Here is a 22766-nt window from a genome sequence, read left to right as displayed (position 1 = left end):
TGTCCAGTGCAGCTACATAGTGTATTTTGATATTGAACAACTGAGTCAGTTATGGTGTCCTAAGTATTTCACTTTTATCCCTTGGGTTTTGGAATATGGATGAATTTGAGCTTTTAAGGTTTCATGTCATCATTTGAAAGTGTACCCATACATATAAGGTACATTGGATTTGTTGTATTGTGGTGATAGAAATAAATCCCTAACACAAGTAAGTTTGGCCAATTATGGCTACAGCAAAGTTACCTCTTGTTCTGAACCCTTCAATTCTTTACAGGTGATAATTATGCATACTGTGTTGTAAGGATTTGTCGTACATGTACCTTTATACACTACACGTTAAATGAATGCAACCATAAACCAGTCAATGCCTTGAGGATTGCATCCTGCATCACGAAGTTACTGCATAGAACTGTACAAAAAGCATTAGTTGGCATTTAGTATTGACTGTATCTAAAAACCATAAATACTGTAAATGATAGAATTGTACTTGGTCTTGTATTAACAGTACAGTGAGCCCTCGCTACTTCGCGGTTTGACCATCCCGGATTCACCACTTCGCAGGTTTTTTTCATAACCCATATATATATACATATCGTGGATTTTCCGGAAATTTCGAAAATACCGCGATATCTGAAGACCCCAAATACGATATTTTGTTACCTGTAATTCCATTAATACTGTAATTAGTAATATCTGCTCTTACTGATTGTTCATTGCATTACATATGACATATAATTCAGCACAGAAAGAAATAAAACACGAAAAGAGAATGTGATCATACGATAATTCAGTACTGTATACAGTACGTAGTAAAATTAAATCGAACATGAAACGCAAATCAGAGGCAGTCATACCATATTAGAATGGTGTAAGGCTGCTGATGGCTACTACTGTACTACAAATGTAATGGATGTGCATCTTTTCCATGAATCTTTTGTATGTATACGTACGTAGTACTGCATCCAATAATATTCTTTGTTGCAAAAATCACATCTCGAATAAGCGTACGAGAGAGAGAGAGAGAGAGAGAGAGAGAGAGAGAGAGAGAGAGAGAGAGACACATATCCTACAACAAAACAAGCGTAAAATAGCGTACGTAAAGCTGTATTATTATTATTATTAGTTATTATTATTATTGTTGTTGTTGTTGTTATTAAAATTATTACAGTATTGTTATTATCATTATTATTATTATTATTATTATTATTATCATTATTTATTATTATTATTATTATTATTACTGTACAGTATACGTAGGGTACCTTGTACTTTGAATTGGTAACCTACGTAGCATATAAGACCGGTTGTGATTGGTTCAAGCGCTGATAGATGATGAATCAGAACCCAAGTTTTGTTATCTAGCTGTGATTGGTGTTTTGCCCGCATCTCCAACCCGCAGCATCTACGTATTCACGGTCACACTGTCTCCCGCCGTATCGCTGTGTAGATGTTGTTAAGTTATTGTGGACTTTAATCTGTGCTGTGCGTGACTGTTTTAAGTTGAACTTTTTGTTGAACTTTCTGTTAAACCCTACTGTACAAAGCCTCCCAAGCGTTCTGCTTCTACTAAGGCTGGTAGTGAGCCTAAACGCCACCGAAAGATGATGACGATTGCTGAGAAGGTGACGCTTCTCGATATGTTGAAAGACGGTAGAAGTTACGCGGCCGCAGCCCGCCATTTTGGAGTCAACGAATCCACCGTTCGCTATATCAAGAAGGACGAGGCGAACATTAGAAAGACGGCTACCATCACCTTTAGCAGATCAGCGAAGCGAGTCGTTACCACGCGTAATAAAACGATCGTACGCATGGAAGGTGCTTTAGCAGTGTGGATTGCCGACTGCCGGCAGAAGAACATAGCCTTAGATACGAACACCATCCGAACCAAGGCTTTGAGCTTGTATGAGAATTTTGCGGCAAAGGAACCTCAAGACGACGATGGCGACCATGCTGATGATGATGATAATGTAGATGAACCTCAACCAGGGACGTCCACTGATTCCCAGCGTCAGAAACAACGTTTTTCCGCCAGCAAAGGATGGTTCGCGAAGTTTCAGAAACGCTTCGCCCTGAAAAGCGTTTCCCTGCATGGCGAGGCTGCTTCCGCTGACACTGCCGCTGCTGAAACTTACGTGAATGAGACGTTCAAGAATATTATCGCCGAAGGTGGATACAAGCCGGAACAAGTGTTTAATATGGATGAGACCGGCTTGTTTTGGAAGAGAATGCCGTCGCGAGCTTTCCTGTTCAAAGAAGAAGCCAAAGCCTCTGGCTTTAAAGCATTCAAGGATCGCGTTACCCTCGTGATGTGTGGCAATGCTGCTGGATTTTTGCTAAAGCCGGGGCTTATTTACAAGTCGAAAAATCCTCGCGCTTTGAAAAATAAGAATAAGAATCTCCTTCCCGTGTACTGGATGCATAATCCAAAAGCATGAATTACGAAGATGCTGACCTCCAACTGGTTCCACCAGTGTTTCATCCCGCAAGTCAGTCAATATCTCTTAGAGAAGGGCTTGCCATTCAAGATCCTTCTCCTTATGGATAACGCTGGTGGACACGCAACTGACCTGTCGCGTGAGGGCGTTCAGGTTGAGTTCCTGCCACCCAACACCACATCATTAATTCAACCGATGGACCAGGGGGTTATCAGGGCGTTCAAGGCCCTCTACACGAAGAATACCTTGGCGGACCTCGTTGCGTGTGTAGATGCTGCCCAAGAGGATGAGGATGAAGATTTTAATTTGAAGGCATACTGGCGGCAGTACACCATAGCCACGTGCCTGCAGAACATTCCGAAGGCACTGCAAGAAATGAAACCTGCAACCGTGAATGCGAGCTGGAAGAAGTTGTGGCCCCAGATTGTTTACGACGACGGGGGATTTACTCCGTCTGAAATCCAACACACTGCAATACGCAAATCTGTGCAGTTGGCTGCGATAATTGGAGGTGACAGGTTTGGCGACATGACGACTGAAGACGTCGACGAGTTGTTGGACTGCCATTCCCAGCCGGTAACTGACGCAGACCTAGAAGACCTGACGAAATCTGCCAGTGAAGAAGAGAGTGAAACACAGGAAGAGACCCAAGAAAATGTTGAAGAAACGGGCTTAACATTAGAATGGCTTGCCAAGGTCTGCAGCCATATAAAGGAGGTGAAAGAAATGTTGCAAGAGTGGGACGAGGATATGGTTCGGTCTATGCAATTCTGCAACAAGATCGATGACGACATGACTCCCAGCCTCGCAAAAAAAAGCCAGTTCCTCCTGCTACTACGCCTTTGGAAGAAGTTGAAGAAGTTTCCCAGGAAGAAGTTGAAGAGGTGTCCCAGGAAAAGACACCTCCGTCTGAAGAGACATAAAATACTATCATTGGCTGCACAGTAGAAGACATCAGCTTCATCGTCATCATTTCTACTGTGCAGCAAATTCATCGCCATCATCATTCAAGTTTTTCTTGAACTTCTTTCGTGGTGAGTACAGTAACAATCTTTATTTTTTACTTTAATATTCTAACATGTTAATATTTGTGCCTGTTTTAGTTTAGTACTGTATGCATTAAGTTAAAGGGAAGGTTTTAAAAGTCTGAAGAGTACAGTATACATGTTGTAACCTATCATATTTTTTTTGTCTAAAATTTACATTTACGTACGTAAAACCTCTCTCTCTCTCTCTCTCTCTCTCTCTCTCTCTCTCTCTCTCTCTCTCTCTCTCTCGTAAATGGTTTTCCTGCTTTGCTACGTACAGTATGTACTGTATGATTTTATATAGATACGGTAAATAATATTTGTAATAAAATATTTTCTAAAAGCTTTTACTGTAAATATTATTTATCACTTTCATCATGCGCGTTAAATGCCTTCTTTGTTTACTGAGCGTACTTTATGACGCCGTCGTTTCAGGCGGCGTCGTAAAGAAAAAAATTTCATTTGGAAGTCCTAAGAAAAATTAAGTAAAACATTGGTAATAACTTAATCAACATACTGTACTGAATAATCAATATAAGCGATGCAAAAACTAACCTATACACAGATGTGTACACTAAATGCATTTGTTTCTTCATTATGATCAGAGAAACGTAAACAAAACATTGGTTGCCATTTTTTATCGTGCTTTTTGGCGTGTTTAGGAAACGCTTGATATAAAATCGCCTTTAATATTTGTGCCTGTTTTAGTTTAGGGTACTGTAGTACATGCATTAAGTGTTCTGTACATTAAAGAGTAGTTTGTTAACAGTACTACGTACAAGGGAAGGTTTTAAGTCTGAATATACATGTTAAATAAATAGGTAAATATGGTGTCACTACTTCGCGGATTTTCACCTATCGCGGTCGGGTCTGGAACCTATCTACCGCGATAAACGAGGGTTCACTGTACTATACACAAAATCAGTAAAGGCTGCATGTAAGAGGGCGAGGGTAGCGAGTCGACCTCTCCAAAAGAGTGATCACATGAGCGATGTCGTTGTAGTACTAAAGTGATAGTACTGTACATATATTACAGCAATATACAGTGCAGTATCAGCAGGACTTCGTGACTTAGGCAAAAGTTTGTTCCGTGACTGGATTACAAACCTACGCTATTTATTAGGGGTATTGCTTCCGGTGAAGTTGAAAGGACAAGCCATTGAAATTTAGCGAGTGTTAACTACCCATCCTGCTAGTCAGCTAGGGGTAGGCGAGTGGTAGCTCACTACCTCTCACTCTGATACCTGTGATTGAGCACTTAGCTTTTAGCTCTGATGGAAACCAGTCTTTACCGCTCTTCCACCTTGCCTATTTTGGACTGCCATTAATTTTTGTCTCTAACTTATGTTTTTCTTTTATGATTTATATGAATGAACTGTTTTCTCATATGTAAATGAACACATATTTTAGTTTTTATATATATATATATATATATATATATATATATATATTATATATATATATATATATATATATATATATATATATATATATATATATATATATATATATATATGTTGTAAGTTTTCTTAAGTGTTTCTGTGTGACAAGCTGGAGCAAATTTCAAGTACAGATAAAGCTGTTAAGTTCATGAACATTTGTGAAATGATCAAATATTTGCTTTCCTTCATTCTTGTAGCTGCAGCATGCATGCTTATCATAAATGTTAAATAATGTATTATATAACGGATTTTGAGCAAAGTGAGATAACCATGTCGTCCTGATGGAAGGTTCCTTTTGGTAGCTTTCTAAGGGATGTTTACTACAATGATACTCCCAGAGAATTAACCGAAGGTCTCCAGAATTCCAACTCCTGGAACGAGTATCCTTAATATAACTTTAAGGATATCGCATAATATTGGGATGTATTTTTAGGTACGACACATAACAATCTTCACTCCGAATAGATCTAACTCTTTAAGGGGGAAGAGTGGCGAAGTAAAGGCGAGCCGTTATCTAGGTACGCGGTGTACCTATCCGTACTACTACCGGCCGCCATTCCTTTGTCTGTAGCATTCAATAGGGTTTGTTTTTATTTGTTTGACAAGTTAGAAGATATTCCAGAAAAGGTTCATTGCCCAAGAGGAATGCTGAGCTCCTGGTTTCGAGGCAGCAAAGGGCAGGTAGGCAAATGGTGTGAATATTTTCAGTTTCTCTTAATTTGAATGCCGGTAATGTATTGGAATATTTTTTGGATGTTGAAAAAAATATTTGTACATACAGTGAACCCTCGCTACTTCGCGGTTCGACAATCGCGGATTCACCACTTCGCGGGGTTTTCCCATAACCCATATATATATACATATCGCGGATTTTCCGGAAAATTCGAAAATACCGCGAAATCTGAAGACAACCAAATACGATATTTTGTTACCTGTAATTCCATTAATACTGTAATTAGTAATATCTGCTCTTACTGATTGTTCATTGCATTACATATGATATATAATTCAGCACAGAAAGAAATAAAACACGAAAAGAGAATGTGATCATACGATAATTCAGTACGTAGTAAAATTAAATCGAACATGAAACGCAAATCAGATGCAGTCATACCATATTAGAATGGTGTGTACTGTAATGGATGTGCTTCTTTTCCATGAATCTTTTGTATGTATACGTACGTAGTACAGTACTGCATCCAATAATATTCTTTGTTGCAAAAATCACATTTCGAATACTGTAAGCGTACGAGAGAGAGAGAGAGAGAGAGAGAGAGAGAGAGAGAGAGAGAGAGAGAGAGAGAGAGAGAGAGAGAGAGAGAGCGTAAAATAGCGTACGTAAATTTTTATTATTATTGTTATTATTATTATTATTGTTGTTGTTGTTAATAAAATTATTATTGTTATTATTATTAATCATTATTATTATTATTATTACTGTACAGTATTATTATCATTATTTATTATTATTACGGTATTGTACTTAATCTACGTACGTTCAGTATGCGCGGGGGCATCTTCTATGAGTAACCAACGCACCATAGTACTGTAAGACGGGTTGTGATTGGTTCAAGCGCTGATAGATGACGAATCAAAACTCAAGTTTTGTTATCTAGCCTGTGATTGGTGTTTTGCCCGCATCTTCTACCCGCAGCATCAAAGTTCTCGCGGGGCTGGATCGTTCACTTTCTCTTTCCGCGTATTGCTGAGTAGACGTTTTTAAGTTTGTGAAGTTTAATCTGTGCTGTGTGCGACTGTTTTAAGTTGAACTTTTTGTTGAACTTTCTGTTACAATGCCTCCCAAGCGTTCTGCTTCTAGTAAGGCTGGTAGTGAGCCTAAACGCCACCGAAGGATGATGACGATAGCTGAGAAGGTTACGCTTCTCGACATGTTAAAAGATGGTAGAAGTTACGCGGCCGCCGGCTGCCATTTTGGCATCAACGAATCCACCGTTCGCTACATCAAGAAGGACGAGGCGAACATTAGAAAGACTGCTGCAATCACCTTTAGCAGATCAGCGAAGCGAGTCGTTACAACGCGTAATAAAACGATCGTACGCATGGAAGGTGCTTTAGCTGTGTGGATTGCCGACTGCCGGAAGAAGAACATAGCGTTGGATACGAACACCATCCAAACAAAGGCTTTGAGCTTATATGAGAATTTTGCTGCAAAGGAACCTAAAGACGACGACGGCAACCATGCTGAAGATGATGATGATGCAGATGATCCTCAACCAGGGACATCCACTGATTCCCAGCCTCAGAAACGTTTTTCTGTAAGCAAAGGATGGTTCGCGAAGTTTCAGAAACGCTTCGCCCTGAAAAGCGTTTCCCTGCATGGGGAGTCTGCTTCCGCTGACACTGCCGCTGCTGAAACTTACGTGAACCAGACTTTCAAGAACATTATCGCTGAAGGTGGATACAAGCCGGAACAAGTGTTTAATATGGATGAAACCGGCTTGTTTTGGAAGAGAATGCCGTCGCGAACTTTCCTGTTCAAAGAGGAAGCCAAAGCCTCTGGCTTTAAGGCATTCAAGGATCGCGTTACCCTCGTGATGTGTGGCAATGCTGCTGGATTTTTGTTAAAGCCGGGGCTTATTTATAAGTCGAAAAATCCTCGCGCTTTGAAAAATAAAAATAAGAATCTTCTTCCCGTGTACTGGATGCATAATCAAAAAGCATGGATTACGAAGATGCTGACCTCCAACTGGTTCCACCAGTGTTTCATCCCGCAAGTCCATGAATATCTCTTAGAGAAGGGCTTGCCATTCAAGATCCTTCTCCTTATGGATAACGCTGGTGGACACGCAACTGACCTGTCGCGTGAGGGCGTTCAGGTTGAGTTCCTGCCACCCAACACCACGTCATTAATTCAACCGATGGACCAGGGGGTTATCAGGGCGTTCAAGGCCCTCTACACGAAGAATACCTTGGCGGACCTGGTTGCGTGTGTGGATGCTGCCCAAGATGACGAGGATGAAGATTTCAACTTGAAGGCGTACTGGCGGCAGTACACCATAGCCACGTGCCTGCAGAATATTCAAAAGGCACTTCAAGAGATGAAACCTGCAACCGTGAATGCGAGCTGGAAGAAGCTGTGGCCCGATATTGTTTACGACGACAAGGGATTTACTCCGTCGGAAATCCAACACTCTGCAATACGGAAATCTGTGCAGTTGGCTGCCATAATTGGAGGTGACGGGTTTGGCGACATGACGACTGAAGACGTCGACGAGTTGTTGGACTGCCATTCCCAGCCCCTAACTGACGCAGACCTCGAAGACCTGACGAAATCGGCAAGTGAGGAAGAGAGTGAGGGTACCCAGGAAGAGACCCAAGAAAATGTCGAAGAAACGGGCTTAACATTAGAACGGCTTGCCAAGTTCTGCAACCATATGAAGGAGGCGAAAGAAATGTTACAAGAGTGGGACGAGGATATGGTTCGCTCGATGCAATTCTGCAACAAGGTTGATGACATCATGACTCCCTACAGGATGCTCTTGGATCAAAAAAAGAAGCAGCGGCAACAACTTCCGATCACAATGTTCTTCCAGCCTCGCAAAAAAGAGCCAGTTCCTCCTGCTAGTACGCCTTCGGAAGAAATTGAAGAAGTTGAAGAGGTGTCCCAGGAAAAGACACCTCCGTCTGAAGAGACGTAAAATACTATCATTGACTGCACAGTAGAACACATCATCAGCTTCATCATCATCATTTCTACTGTGCAGCAAATTCATCGCCATCGTCATTCAAGTTTTTCTTGAACTTCTTTCGTGGTGAGTACAGTAACAATCTTTATTTTTTACTTTAACCTGTTTTATAGTTTAGTAATGTACGTACTGTATGCATTAAGTTAAAGGGAAGGTTTTAAAAGTCTACATGTTGTAACCTATCATATTTTTTTTGTTTAAAATTTACATTCGTACGTAAAACAATCTCTCTCTCTCTCTCTCTCTCTCTCTCTCTCTCTCTCTCTCTCTCTCTCTCTCTCTCTCTCTCTCAAATTGTTTTCCTGCTTTGCTACGTACAAGTACTGTATAATTTATATTTGTAAGGTAACATATTTTGTAAATGCTTTTACTGTAAATACTGTATGTACTGTATCATTATTTATCACTATCATCATGCGCGTTAAATGCCTTGTTTGTTATGAGCGTGGTTGTTTACTGAGCATACACGCCGTCGTTTCAGGCGGCGTCATAAAGAAAAAGATTTCATTTGGAAGTCCTAAGAAAAATACGTAAACTAAAACATTGGTAATAAAAAAATCAACATACAGTACTGTATAATCAATATAATCGATGCAAAAACTAACCTATACATATATGTGTACACTAAATGAGTTTGTTTCTTCATTATGATCAGAGATGAACGTAAACAAAACATTGGTTGCCATTTTTTATCGTGCTTTTTAGGTGTTTAGGAAACACATGATATAAAATCGCCTTTAATATTTGTGCCTGTTTTAGTTTAGGGTGCTGTAGTACATGCATTAAGTGTTCTGTACATTAAAGGGTGGTTTGTTAACAGTACTACGTACAAGGGAAGGTTTTAAAAGTCCGAATATACATGTTAAATAAATAGGTAAATATGCTGTCACTACTTCGCGGATTTTCACCTATCGCGCCCGCGTCTGGAACCTATCTACCGCGATAAACGAGGGTTCACTGTAATTTATTATAACTGTACTTCATGAAATATTTGAAAACCCCATTCTAATACTTATGCCTTTTTCTTTCTTCCCGAGGTGTGATTTTTTGCAGACGCTGCAGTTCATCTTATTCGGCCTGGCTTTATAAGTGTGCAAGGCCCCGTGCACTTCTTCGCAACATGAATATTCTACTGGTACATGGAGAAGAACATGAAAAGGATTTGTGCTGCTGTGGCTGCCAATGCTCCAATATTACAGTAAGATGGTTGTTTTAAAGGTGAGGGGAAAAGGCATGATCCAAATGATAAATGCTCATTTTCTATGGATAGAGGAATAGCATCACAAGAGAAAAGCAGTGGACAAGTCTTCTGGGAAAAAGCAGTTTTCTGGGCTCCGACCCGTGTCGGCCAGTGAAATGCTCCTTTAGCACTATTTCTAAGGTATATAACTGCTATATATTACCAGAGAAAAAATTGCATGGGAATGCCAGGTTGAACCCAGCTTGCTCACCTGTATAAGGTGTCGATATGATACTGGGGCACGATAAATCACAACCAGAGGCCTCGCACGATTTAGATGTCTCCTGTCAAAATCCCCGAACAGCGAGGCGCCGTTCAACCTCGTACTACTACTAACCAACCCACGCCAGTGACGTCACTCCTTTTTAGCACGCAGTGTGATAACAATACTTTGTGTTGTGCTTACATTTCGCTGTTTTTCTCTGGATTTACCTCAAGATGTCCGACTCCACTGTCACTACATCTAAGTTAAGTACCAGGGCTATGAGTTTTGAGATTTTGGAGGGAGCCTTGTCCGTTTTGGTTTATATTATTCAGTTTTTATTCACGACCTTGCTGGGTCTCCCTCGGTACAGGCTCCTTCCTCTCTCTCGTTCGTTCTAACGATTTCCAATTAGTCCTCCATACTGATTGTTTCTCGTTGTGAACTTTACGGATCTCCACGGTTCACACACTGTATCAATTTTATATTGTCCTGTTTTATGATAAGTTATTTCATATTCATGTGCGTATATTGGAGGTTGGCATGCCTGATCGCCATCGGCGTTCTTTTTCACATATCATATCTTAGCTTATTTACGTTCGCACGCCACGGACTCGCTTACTATTTTAACGTCATTCGTATGATTGCATTAGTTCGAGGGGCTTTCATGAGTCTGTTATTACAATTTAGTTTTCATTTTGTTAGCACTTCACTGACCCTGTGTTCTGTTGGTAGCCCTGCCTACTCCTAGCGCCGCCAGGCTTGTTCCTTTCTGTCTCTTGTCCGCGCCCTCGTTTGTTTTACGATTGATTTCTAGCTAATTTTATTATTGTTATTATCATCCAGCATGCCTTCCTCTCTTATTTACCACGTGTTATGTTTTTTATAGAGTTTTTAACCTTTCCACGTGATCATATCACTCGTGTGTCTGGCAGGTTGGTATACCTGATATCGTCTCGTAGCCACCTACTCCTAGCCTCCCGCCGATATCTTATAAGCGCCTATGTTCCCCTCCCGGGGGCATCCGCTTTGCACGAGCGGTTTCCCGTTGTTCTGTGAGGCATTCTATTATTATTCATTAACGTACATTACGTTTCCCCACTACTCTACCCGGTCGTAGTCGTTTCTTTCCGTCGCTCGTTTGGCGACGATCGGCGGGGAGTCTTGACTCGTTCCGTGGTACCTTGTTATGTTATTTAATATTAAGTTGTGTACGGGCTTCTCCCGCTTGGTCCCGCACTTCACGGACCCTTTTAAGATCCCCCCCCCCCCCCGCCCTCTGTCACGCACCTCACGGACCTCATATAGAGATATATATATATATATATATATATATATATATATATATATGTAATAATAATAATAATAATAATAATAATAATAATAATGTTTATTGGACAAAAAATATTTACATACAAAGATTTACAAAAAGAAAAAAGACTCAGTCCAAGCCCATGTGGAGCAGAGCTCTTCGGGCAATAATACAACTAAAATAATATCATTACGGGATCCCCGGGAGTAGCTTTTATTCATTAGCATTCGGTCGAGTTTTTTAGTTGAGCCCCGGAGCCAACATTATTCATTATTACTTGGATTCCCTTTATATTTTAGTCACCTTTTCTATTATATACGATCCTAGTTCTCGACCTTGCCTTCCATGATATGATCACGAATAAGTTTGACTTAATTTAATTCATTAGTTTAAGTTGATTTAATAATTTTATAATAAAGTAAAGCTGTTATTTGATTTTTTAAACACCGGGGTCCCCTGGGGGTCCCCTAATTTGCCTTCATTCAATTATTAAGGCATTATACATGAATAATTTTTATCATTTATTTGATGTATGACTTATAACCCCCGGACCCCCCAGGGTCCCCTATTTGCCTTCATTCATATGTTAGGCACTTATATGGATAGTTTTATCAGCGGTTGAATATATATGTATATATATATATATATGTATATATATATATATATATATATATTCAACTTTTATATCATGATAGTAACTTTTATAATATTTAAGCACTGGGACCTTCGGCCCCTAATTGCTTTCCTTTAAGATACTCATGTATCTTTTATCTTACAGACTGTCCGCTGTGCGATGACGGCATGTGTCGCTGTTCTCCACCAACCCTGTGGCCATAATGTGTGTCGTTCGCACGCTCACTGCTCTCTTCAAGTGGATGACCTAGCTGTTTGGCATCCGGACAACTGTCCTGTCTGCTACAAATTGGTTTCCACTCTAACATCTGAATCGGTGAGTGCAGTTACTTTATTACTTATTTATGGGGAGTCACATTTTAATGTCCTCTTTTATTATATTGTACTATAAGGCAACAGTCCTATGGACTTCCTGCATGCCTTATATGTGCCTACGAAGCCCTTGAGCTTCTTAGTTTTTCTTTGGCACTTTTATCACTCACTAATAGTCTGTTCTCTTTCAGAGCACCCAGCTTGAAATGGAAACAGCCCGAGCTACCCTCAAGATCTGGGTTGGCGGGTTCGCCCGCAATGTGAAGGCCAGACAGCCATATGTCCTTTCTGAGGAATGGTGTTCCCTCCTCTACCCCAATGCTAAAACATCAGCTGCAGTCCCCAAAGCGCTAGCGGACCCGATCAGAGACCATTGCTTCTCTTTTGCTGGCCCCGGACCAAGGGGAGACGGGCGCCACCCTAACTGAGGACATCGCTACCCTCGACCTTGATGTGGAGCCCCTGGCTCTGGATGATCCTGACGCAGGTAGGGACGTAGGGGAGTCAGGTGGTTCTCGGGCTGGGATTCCTCTCCCTAGCCCGGCTTTCTCTTCTACTTCGGACCAATCTTCCTTTCGCGGTTTTCCTGAGGCAACCGGGACTGATCTCAGCTCCCGACCCGTTCCACCCAAAGTGAAGGCTCCTCACAAGTCTCTATATAGATCCCACAAACCTTCCCAAGACCACAACCCTTCGAGATCGTCACCCTCGGAGGCTAAATCCTCCTCCACCAGTGTTTCTCAAGACCCAATTGCTGTGCCCTCAACCTCTCAAGAGGTAGTCTCTGTTCCGGCACCTGTTCCCCCCCAGGCGGGATCATTTAACATGGAGGAATTTTCTGACAAACTGTTTGCTCGTTTTGAGTCGATACTATCGTCTCATACGAAGCAATCACACGAGAGGATAGCTTCTGTGGAGAGCCTAGTCCAAGGCCTCATGAGTTCGGGGCTACCACCTCCTCAACAGCAGTACCCCATTCCTGACGCCTCCAAGCTTCCTCCTTTCAATAAGAATAACCCTTGGAGGTTAGCATTGCATGCCCCCTTTTCGGAGGGTATGCTGTCAATCGAGGGTTTCAGTACACGGCCTCTTACTGACTACAAATTCTACCCGCCAGGTCTTGAATTCCCCTTCCCCGGCTACGCTCGCCTCACAGAAGCAGCTCTGATCCGTTTAGATAAGGTTCCAAAGGAAACTGTCATTTTTCCTAAAGAACAGGCAGAGTCTGTCTTGGTTCGCCTGTTCCATGAGTGGCAATGTTTGAACACCATGATTACGGCCCACAATAGTTTATACACTATGTTTGTGGCCGACGACCAAACCCCTACACCATGTGCGACCAAGATTCTGGAGTCGGTCTTCCAGGCTATCAAAGATGAGAAGCCTTTACCACAACTCAGGGAGGCCGACTTAACCTCCCTCCTCTTTCCGGGGGACAATGACTGTTGGCGGAATACCCCAGCTACCTTATCAGTAGGTAAGTTGAGCCTGGACTGTGCCTCGACGCAGTTCAGCGAACGGCTTCCCAAACTCCCAGAGTCTACTTAGATTAGAATTTGATTCTAGGTGCAGGTTCGGCAGATCTATCAATTCGGTCACCCTTTCCGAGTTGGCCGTTGCCACTTACAACGAGGAGGACCTCCTTAAGGCCCTCACTAAGTTGTTACTGCAAAACTTCATGGCTGACGCCTATGATTTTGCAAGCGCCAGGACCCGTTGTCGACGACACGTCCTCTCTGAAGCCACCATTAGGCACGAGCCTAATAAGCTCATCTAAGCTCCGGTCTGGGGCCCGGATCTTTTCCCGGAGGATTTGGTTAACTCGGCCCTTAGTGAGGCAGCTAGGGCCAACCAAAGCCTCAAAGTTAGGTGGGGCCTCGTCCCAAAGAGGAGATATGAGCCGACTGGTACCCCAATCTGAGGTAGGAAGAGACTGAGGCCTTTCCACTCTTCCCAATTCAGGGTTCCAACGGCTCCTCAAGGCCCCCAGCCTTCTACATCAAAGGGCCAGCAGCAAGAGCCATATGTCCTGGTCCCTCAGTCTCAAATCGCCTCCACGTCCTTCTCCCCTCCTTTAACCCCATTTATGAGGCTCGGACCTCCTTCCGTGGCTACCAGCGTCACAGAGGTGCCAGGGGTGCCTTTTGCGCCCGAGGTAGCGGAAGGGGTTACCACCGGGGAAAGTCTACTCGTGGAAGCAGAGGAGGCAAATCATGCTCCACCCAATGAGACAACGCAGGTAGGAGGGAGACTGTACCTTTTTCGAGACCGTTGGAAGTTCAGCGATTAGGCTTCCAGCATTATCTCCAAAGGAATAGGGTGGAGCTGGATACAGGGACCTCCTCCACCGAACAGCTTTTACCAATTGCCAACAGAAGAACTATGTTCCTTCACGACAGATCTGCTACAAAAGAATGCGATCCAAAGCATACGTCGCTCAAGATTTCAAGGGCGCTTGTTCAGCGTGCCAAAGAAAGGCTCAGACAAACGAAGGGTAATCCTGGACCTGTCTCGTTTGAATTCCTTCATTCGTTGCGACAAATTCCGTATGCTTACCGTCTCGCAGGTGCGGACCTTACTTCCCCGTGGGGCCGTCACCATCTCCATCGATCTTACCGATGCCTACTATCACGTTCCAATAGCAAGGCATTTTCGTCCTTTTCTGGGCTTCAAGCTAGGCACACAAGCCTACGCATTCAAAGTGATGCCGTTCGGGCTCAACGTGGCACCCAGAATCTTCACCAAACTAGCAGACACAGTCATTCAAGAGCTTCGCACTCAGGGAATACAGGTAGTGGTAGTTATTCACTGATTTTATGTTGTAACACCACAGTTCATCTTAATTGTGTTGGCTTTGTGCCGGCAAGGTGTTGTGCACTTCATCACATCATGAATGTGCTACCGGTTTACTGGATGTGCAATAAAGAGCGGACAATGAGTAAGCTCCTCCTGAACTGGTTTCATTATTGCCTTGTGCATGAGGTTGAATGTTATTTGTGGAATAAAGTTTTTGATTTATAGTTCCTGCTCACTCTTCATAATGTTCCAGGACACTTGTCCTCGGTTAACGTACAGAATTCTAATGTGCAATTGGTGGTCTTCTCTCTGAATACCGCTGAGCTCTTCCAACTGATGGATGAGGGCGTCGTAATAAACTTGAAATGGTGTGACTTTGAGTAGCTGTCTATAAAGACCCTAACCTGGAAGTTGTGCAGTATTTTTAGTTACAGTCGCTGACTTGATGTTGAGGAATCTTTTTGTGTGTCACGCCACACTGAAAGCTTGCTGGAAATGTCTGGCCAGAGTGTACGAAGGACTAGCCTACTCCCTCTCTGAAGCAGCTACTTACTGTATTTTGGTATTGAAAAATTTGTCTGTTATCATGGTTTCCTAAAGTGTTTCACTTTTTTCCCTTGGTTTTTGGTATATGGATGAATTTAAGTTTATAAGGTTTCATGCCATCATTTGAAAGTGTACCCATACATATAAGGTACATTGGATTTGTTGCATTGTGGTGATAGAAATAAATCTGAGACAAGCAAGTTGGGCCAATTATAGCTACAGCAAAATTACCTTTTGTTCTGAACCCCTTCAACTCAGATAAATTCAGTCTATTAATTTAAATTAATAGAAATTTAATCGATATAATTTGTTGTCTTGAAGTATAATTGCACTTTGGACCACTGAAATACCACTTTGGACCCCATTTTTTTGTTAGGACCCCCAGTAATTGTTCCATGGACCACTTGGTCCAGATGGACTGCTTTTGAAAACCACTGACATATTTTATAGTACATTACTTAACATAACTATTGCATAGTATTTTGCAGTTCCTTTAATTATGATAGTTCTCTATCAAGACATTTTGAACCTTTATTTACAGCATCGATGACAAGTTCGTTCTTTATTTACGGTAGTACTATACCAAGGCAGACTCTTTAGTTCCTTTACTTACGATAGTATTGTATTAAGATATTTTGAATTTTTTCGTCCGTGGAGATATGTCGTGCCTGCAGTCATGTCCCTTGATCATTGTCATTGGTCGTCCATTTCTAATCGTAAGGCTTATCTGCACCCGCCTTGCCAACTCTGCCCCTTTGGTGAATATTTTCATGTAAATTATAATTGTTGCTTTTTGTTGCAAATGGTTCCATTCATATTTATATATACTAGTGCTGTAAGTGTCTATTATTGTACTTATATATGAAGGTGAAACTAATTACTGTATTTCTTAAGATGTTAATTAGGCATACTATGTTGTGAGGATTTTAGTCATACAAATACCTGTATACACACTAAACGTTAAATGAATGCAAGTACCAACCAGTCAACGCCTTATGGATTGCTTCAGGCATCACGAAGATACTGCGTTGAACTGTACAAAAATTGTTAGTTGGCTTTTAATACTTACTGTATATAAAAACCATAAATACTGTAGATGATAGGATTGTACCTGGTCTTTTTATTAACTTGTACACAAAATTAGTAAAGGCTACATGTTAGGTGGCGAGGGTAGCGAGTCGACCTCTCCAAGAGTGTCATCACTTGAGCAATGTCGTCGTAGTACTAAAGTGATAGTAGATTACATATACTACAGCATTATACATTACAGTATCAGCAGACCTTGTGACTTCAGAACAAATTTGTTCCGTGACTGGAATACAAATCTACGCTATTTATTACTGGTATTACTTTCGGTGAAGTTGAGAGGATGAGCCGTTGATATTTATCAAGGGTTAACTACCCATCTCGCTAGTTAGCTTGGGGGTAGGGGGGGGAGGTAGCTCGCTACCCCTATCTCGCGCACTTGTGATTGAGCTCGCTTTGCTTTTGGCTCGGATGGAGATCGGTTGTTACCACTCATCCACTCCGCTTATTTTGGACTGCCATTAATTTTTGTCTCTACTTGCGTTTTTATGTATAAATGAACGTTTTTATGTATAAATGAACGTTTTTCTTGTATATATAAATGTTAAATACCTTATTATATATAGGGTTGTCTTTTATTTGTTTGACAGGTTTTGTTAGATACACCAGAAGAGGTTCATTCCCTTAGAGGAATGCTGTGCTCCTGGTTTCGAGGTAGCAAAGAGCAGGTAGGCTAATGATGTTAATTTTTTCAGGTTCTCTTAATTTGAATGCAGATAATGTATTGGAATATTTTGTGGCTATTAAAAAAATATATACATAATTTATTATAACTGTACTTTATGAAATATTTGAAAACCCCAGTTATGCCTTTCTTTCTTCCCGAGGTGTAATTTGATTTTTTGCGGAAATGCTGGAGGTTATCTTATTCGGCCTGGCTTTATAAGTTTGCTAGGCTCTGTGCACTTCGTCGCAACATGAATATTTTACTGGTATACGGAGAACAAGAAGATGGTGATTTGTGCTGTTGTGGCTGCCTATGCTCCCATTAGTCAAGGTTGTATTAAAGGTGAGGGGAAAAGGCATGATCCAAATGGTAAATGCCCATTTTCTATGGATAGAGGATTAGAATCACAAGAGAAAAGCAGTGGACACTAAGGGGAAAAAAAGCAGTGTTTTCCCCCAGGCATTTTGCTAAAGATGAACCTCGGCCGTCCACCAGTTTCTATACCACATATCCTCCGCATGCATTTTACCGAGCCCGCAAAGGCTGGTTTGACAAGGTTAAACAGCAATTTTCAGTGAACATAATTACCTGGGAGTTGGCCTATGAGGACCATGAGGCAACGAATCTTTTCTTTAACGAGCCTCAAAACGTCGTGCAGTAGGGGTACATGCAGTAAGGGTACAAGCTGGAATAAGCTTTGAATATGAATGAAATGGGCAAGTTTATGATCATTTGCGGGAAATTCTGTGATATATGCACAATTTAGATTAAAGTATTTTAAATGTTTTAATTAGCATACATGCAATATGTAAGTATTAAAATACAGTATCATACCTGAATGATGGTTATAATTTAGATTATAAATATTCAATACTGTAGTATTTTTTTCTATTTTTTTTTTTCTATAAGATACAGGAGAAGAGGTTCGTTGCTCAGGAAGAACGCTGTCAAGCAAGGGACGGATAGGCTAAGGGTGTGAATTTTTAGTTCATCTTAAGTGCACGCAATTTTTTCAAATTTTTATTGGATGTTTAAAAAATAAATATTATAGTAACTGCACTATATGAAGTATATCAAAACTCCGTCTAATAATTTTTCCTGACTTAGGCAGCTGTACACTGATTTTGTGCTGTAACACCACAGATCATCTTAATTATGCTGGCTTTGTGTTGGCAAGGCTCTGTGCACTTCACAACATGAAAATGCTACTGGTTTACTGGATGTACAAAAGTGTGGACAATAAGTTCCTCCTGAACTAGTTTCATTATTGCCTTGTGCAGGAGGTTGAATGTTATTTGTGGAACAAAGGGTTGGATTTAAAGGTCATGCTAACCCTTGGTAATGCTCCAAGACGCTTCTCCTCAGTTAACGTACAGAATTCTAATGGGCTAGAGGTGGTTTTTTCTCCGGACACCGCTGAGCTCTGATAAATTCATTCTATTGATTCAAATCCCTCTTTGAACTTTGTCATGGTGTAATTATATAGAAATTTAATTGATATAACAATTTGTCCTGAAGTATAGTTGCACTATGGACCACTGAAATACCACGGACCGCCATTTTTTGGACCCCTAGTAATTGTTCCATGGACCACTTGGTCCAAATGGACCGCTGTTGAGAACCACTGGCATAGACAATCCTCCTCCACTTGTACCAGAATGGTAAGACATCTTCAAGTAAATTTTAAGGTTTTAAAATTGAAAGGAAATATGTAGATTACCTGAATTTAATAATTATTAATTCTTAGCAGTTGGTCTATTATTTTGAATAATAAAAATTACAATAACTTGATAAAAAAAGTGTGTTTTTATAGTACATTATTTAACGTAACTATTGCAATAGTATATACCAAGACACTTTGGATATGTTACAGTTCGGATGACTCTTTGGTTCCTTTACTTACGATAGTACTGTATCAATTATTTGTTGGCTATTAGTATTTACTGTTTATTAAAACCATAAATACTGTAAATGACTATAAATGATAGGACTACCTGGTCTTTTATTAATAGTACTGTATACAAAATTAGTAGTAAAGGCCAAAAGTTAGGTGGCAAGGAAAGAGAGTCGACCTTCCTAAGTGTGTGTTCACTTTAGCAATATCGTCGCAGCACTAAAGTGATAGTACTGTATATATATTACATCATTACACACTGCAATATCAGCAGGTCTTGTGACTAAAGAACAAGGTTGTTCTGTGATTTGAATACAAACCTATGCTATTTATTAGGGGTATTGCTTTCGGTGTAGTTGGACGAGCCATTGACCTTTAGCGAGGGTTAATTAGCCATCTCGCTAGTTAGCTGGGGGTAGGGGGGGTAGCTCGCTACCCATCTCTCGCGCACTTGTGATTGAGCTCGCTTTGCTTTTGGCTCGGATGGAGATAGATTGTTACCGCTCATCCACAACGCTTATTTTATACTGCCATTAATTTTTGTCTCAACTTGCGTTTTTAGGTATAAATGAACGTTTTTCTTGTATATATAAATGTTAAATACCTTATTATATATAGGGTTCTTTTATTTGTTTGACAGGTTTTTTAGAAGATACACCAGAAGAGGTTCATTGCCTAAGAGGAATGCTGTGCTCCTGGTTTCGAGGTAGCAAAGAGCAGGTAGGCTAATGATGTTAATTTTTTCAGGTTCTCTTAATTTGAATGCTGATAATGTATTGGAATATTTTGTGGATATTGAAAAAATATATAGGCCTACATAATTTATTATAACTGTACTTTATGAAATATTTGAAAACCCCAGTTATGCCTTTCTTCCCGAGGTGTAATTTGATTTTTTGCGGAAATGCTGCAGGTTATCTTATTCGGCCTGGCTTTATAAGTTTGCTAGGCTCTGTGCACTTCGTCGCAACATGAATATTTTACTGGTATACGGAGAAGAACAAGATGGTGATTTGTGCTGTTGTGGCTGCCTATGCTCCCATTAGTCTAAAGGTTGTATTAAAGGTGAGGGGAAAAGGCATGATCCAAATGGTAAATGCCCATTTTCTATGGATAGAGGATTAGAATCACAAGAGAAAAGCGGTGGACACTTAAGGGGAAAAAAAGTGTTTTCCCCCAGGCATTTTGCTAAAGATGAACCTCGGCCGTCCACCAGTCTCAATACTATATATTCTCCACATGCAAAGGTGAGGGGAAAAGGCATGATCCAAATGGTAAATGCCCATTTTCTATTGATAGAGGATTAGAATCACAAGAGAAAAGCAGTGGACACTAAGGGGAAAAAAAGCAGTGTTTTCCCCCAGGCATTTTGCTAAAGATGAACCTCGGCTGTCCACCAGTCTCTATACCACATATCCTCCGCATGCATTTTACCAAGCCCGCAAAGGCTGGTTTGACAAGGTTAAACACTAATTTTCAGTGAACATAATTACTTGGGAGTTGGCCTATGAGGACCATGAGGCAACGAATCTTTTCTTTAACGAGCCTCAAAACGTCGTGCAGTAGGGGTACGTGCAGTAAGGGTACAAGCTGGAATAAGCTTTGAATATGAATGAAATGGGCAAGTTTATGATAATTTGCGGGAAATTCTGTGATATATGCTCAATTTAGATTAAAGTATTTTAAATGTTTTAATTAGCATACATGCAGTATGTAAGTATTAAAATACAGTATCATACCTGAATGATGGTTATAATTTAGATTATAAATAATATTCAATACTGTAGTATTTTTTTCTATTTTTTTTTTAATAAGATACAGGAGAAGAGGTTCGTTGCCCAGGAAGAACGCTGTCAAGCAAGGGACGGATAGGCTAAGGGTGTGAATTTTTAGTTTATCTTAAGTGCACGCAATTTTTTCAAATTTTTATTGGATGTTTAAAAAATATATATTATAGTAACTGCACTATATGAAGTATATCAAAACTCCGTCTAAATTTGTCCTGCCTTAGGCAGCTGTACACTGATTTTGTGCTGTAACACCACGGGTCCTCTTAATTATGCTGGCTTTGTGTTGGCAAGGCTCTGTGCACTTCACAACATGAAAATGCTACTGGTTTACTGGATGTACAAAAGAGGGTGGACAATAAGTTCCTCCTGAACTAGTTTCATTATTGCCTTGTGCAGGAGGTTGAATGTTATTTGTGGAACAAAGGGTTGGATTTAAAGGTCATGCTAACCCTTGGTAATGCTCCAAGACACTTCTCCTCAGTTAACGTACAGAATTCTAATGGGCAAGAGGTGGTTTTTTCTCCGAACACCGCTGAGCTCGTCCAACTGATGGACCAAGACTTTGTCAAAAACTTGCAAGGCCATTACAGCAGACTAGTGATGGTGTGACTCGAAGTAACTGTCAATAAAGACTCTGACCTGATGTCATACAGTATTTAGTTACACCAATGCTGACTTAGTTTTCCAGGAATTTTTTAAGTAACGCCAAACTGAAAGCTTGCTGGAAATGTCTGGCCAGGATGTGCGAAGGACTAGTCTACTCCCGCTCTGAAGCAGCAGCTTACTGTATTCTGGTAATGAAAAATTGTCTCTCTGTTATCATGGTTTCCTGAAGTATTCCACTTTTTTCCCTGGGGTTTGGTATATTGATGAATTTAGGCTTTAAAGGGTTTTTGCCATCATTTGAAAGTGTACCCATACATATGAGGAACATTAGATATGTTGCATTGTGGTGATAGAAATTAATCCTTGAGAAAAGTAAGTTGGGCCAATTATGGCTACAGCAAAATTACCTTTAATTCTGAACCCCTTCAACTCAGATAAATTCAGTCTATTAATTCAAATCCCTCCTTGAACTTTGTCATGATGTAATTATATAGAAATTTAATTGTTATAACAATTGTCCTGAAGTATAGTTGCACTATGGACCACTGAAATACCACGGACCGAAATTTTTTGGACCCCCAGTAATTGTTCCATGGACCACTTGGTCCAAATGGACCGCTGTTGAGAACCACTGGCATAGACGATCATCCTCCCCTTGTACCAGAATGGTAAGATATCATTAAGTAAATTTTAAGGTTTATGTAGATTACCCGAGTTTAATAATTATTAATTCTTAGCAGTTGGTCAGTTATTTTGATTAATAAAAATTATAATAACTCAATAAAAGTGTTTTTATAGCACATTATTTAACGTAACTATTGAAAAGTATTTTGTAGTTCCTTTATTTACGATAGTAGTGTATCAAGACATTTTGAATGTTTCTTTACAGCACCAATGACTCGTTGGTTTTTTACTTACGATAGTACTATATCAAGACACTGTATTTTTCACAGCTTGGATGACTCTCTAGTTGCTTTACTTACGATAGTACTGTATAAAGACATTTTGAATTTTTTGTCCGTGGAGACATGTTGTCTGCAGTTATGTCCCTTGATAATTGTCATTGGTCG

At 40.5% G+C, this 22766-nt stretch overlaps 3 protein-coding genes across 7 annotated transcripts in view; 2 read left to right on the top strand and 1 right to left on the bottom strand.

Moving 5' to 3' along the window:
* LOC137658497 (adhesive plaque matrix protein-like) overlaps positions 1 to 22766 on the top strand; it is a 1563467-nt gene that overhangs the window by 422215 nt on the left and 1118486 nt on the right. The gene's annotated exons all lie outside the window — the stretch shown is intronic.
* LOC137658493 (uncharacterized) overlaps positions 1 to 22766 on the bottom strand; it is a 444691-nt gene that overhangs the window by 99498 nt on the left and 322427 nt on the right. The gene's annotated exons all lie outside the window — the stretch shown is intronic.
* The window catches only part of LOC137658491 (uncharacterized), a 56790-nt gene that overhangs the window by 13802 nt on the left and 20222 nt on the right, over positions 1 to 22766 (top strand). For 3 of the 4 annotated variants that reach the window (XM_068393246.1, XM_068393248.1, XM_068393247.1), the window contains exon 1: positions 9579 to 9810. The exons of the other annotated variant lie outside the window; for it this stretch is intronic. In XM_068393246.1, the coding sequence (XP_068249347.1) occupies positions 9752 to 9810 (59 nt within the window). In that variant the 5' untranslated portion in view covers positions 9579 to 9751. Of the gene's footprint in view, positions 1 to 9578; positions 9811 to 22766 lie in introns of those variants that run through there. 4 annotated transcript variants of the gene reach the window in all.

This window comes from Palaemon carinicauda, chromosome 19 (genome assembly GCF_036898095.1).
Source record: "Palaemon carinicauda isolate YSFRI2023 chromosome 19, ASM3689809v2, whole genome shotgun sequence".
Taxonomy (NCBI): Eukaryota; Metazoa; Arthropoda; class Malacostraca; order Decapoda; family Palaemonidae; genus Palaemon; species Palaemon carinicauda.
This window is presented reverse-complemented; position numbering and strand designations above follow the sequence as displayed.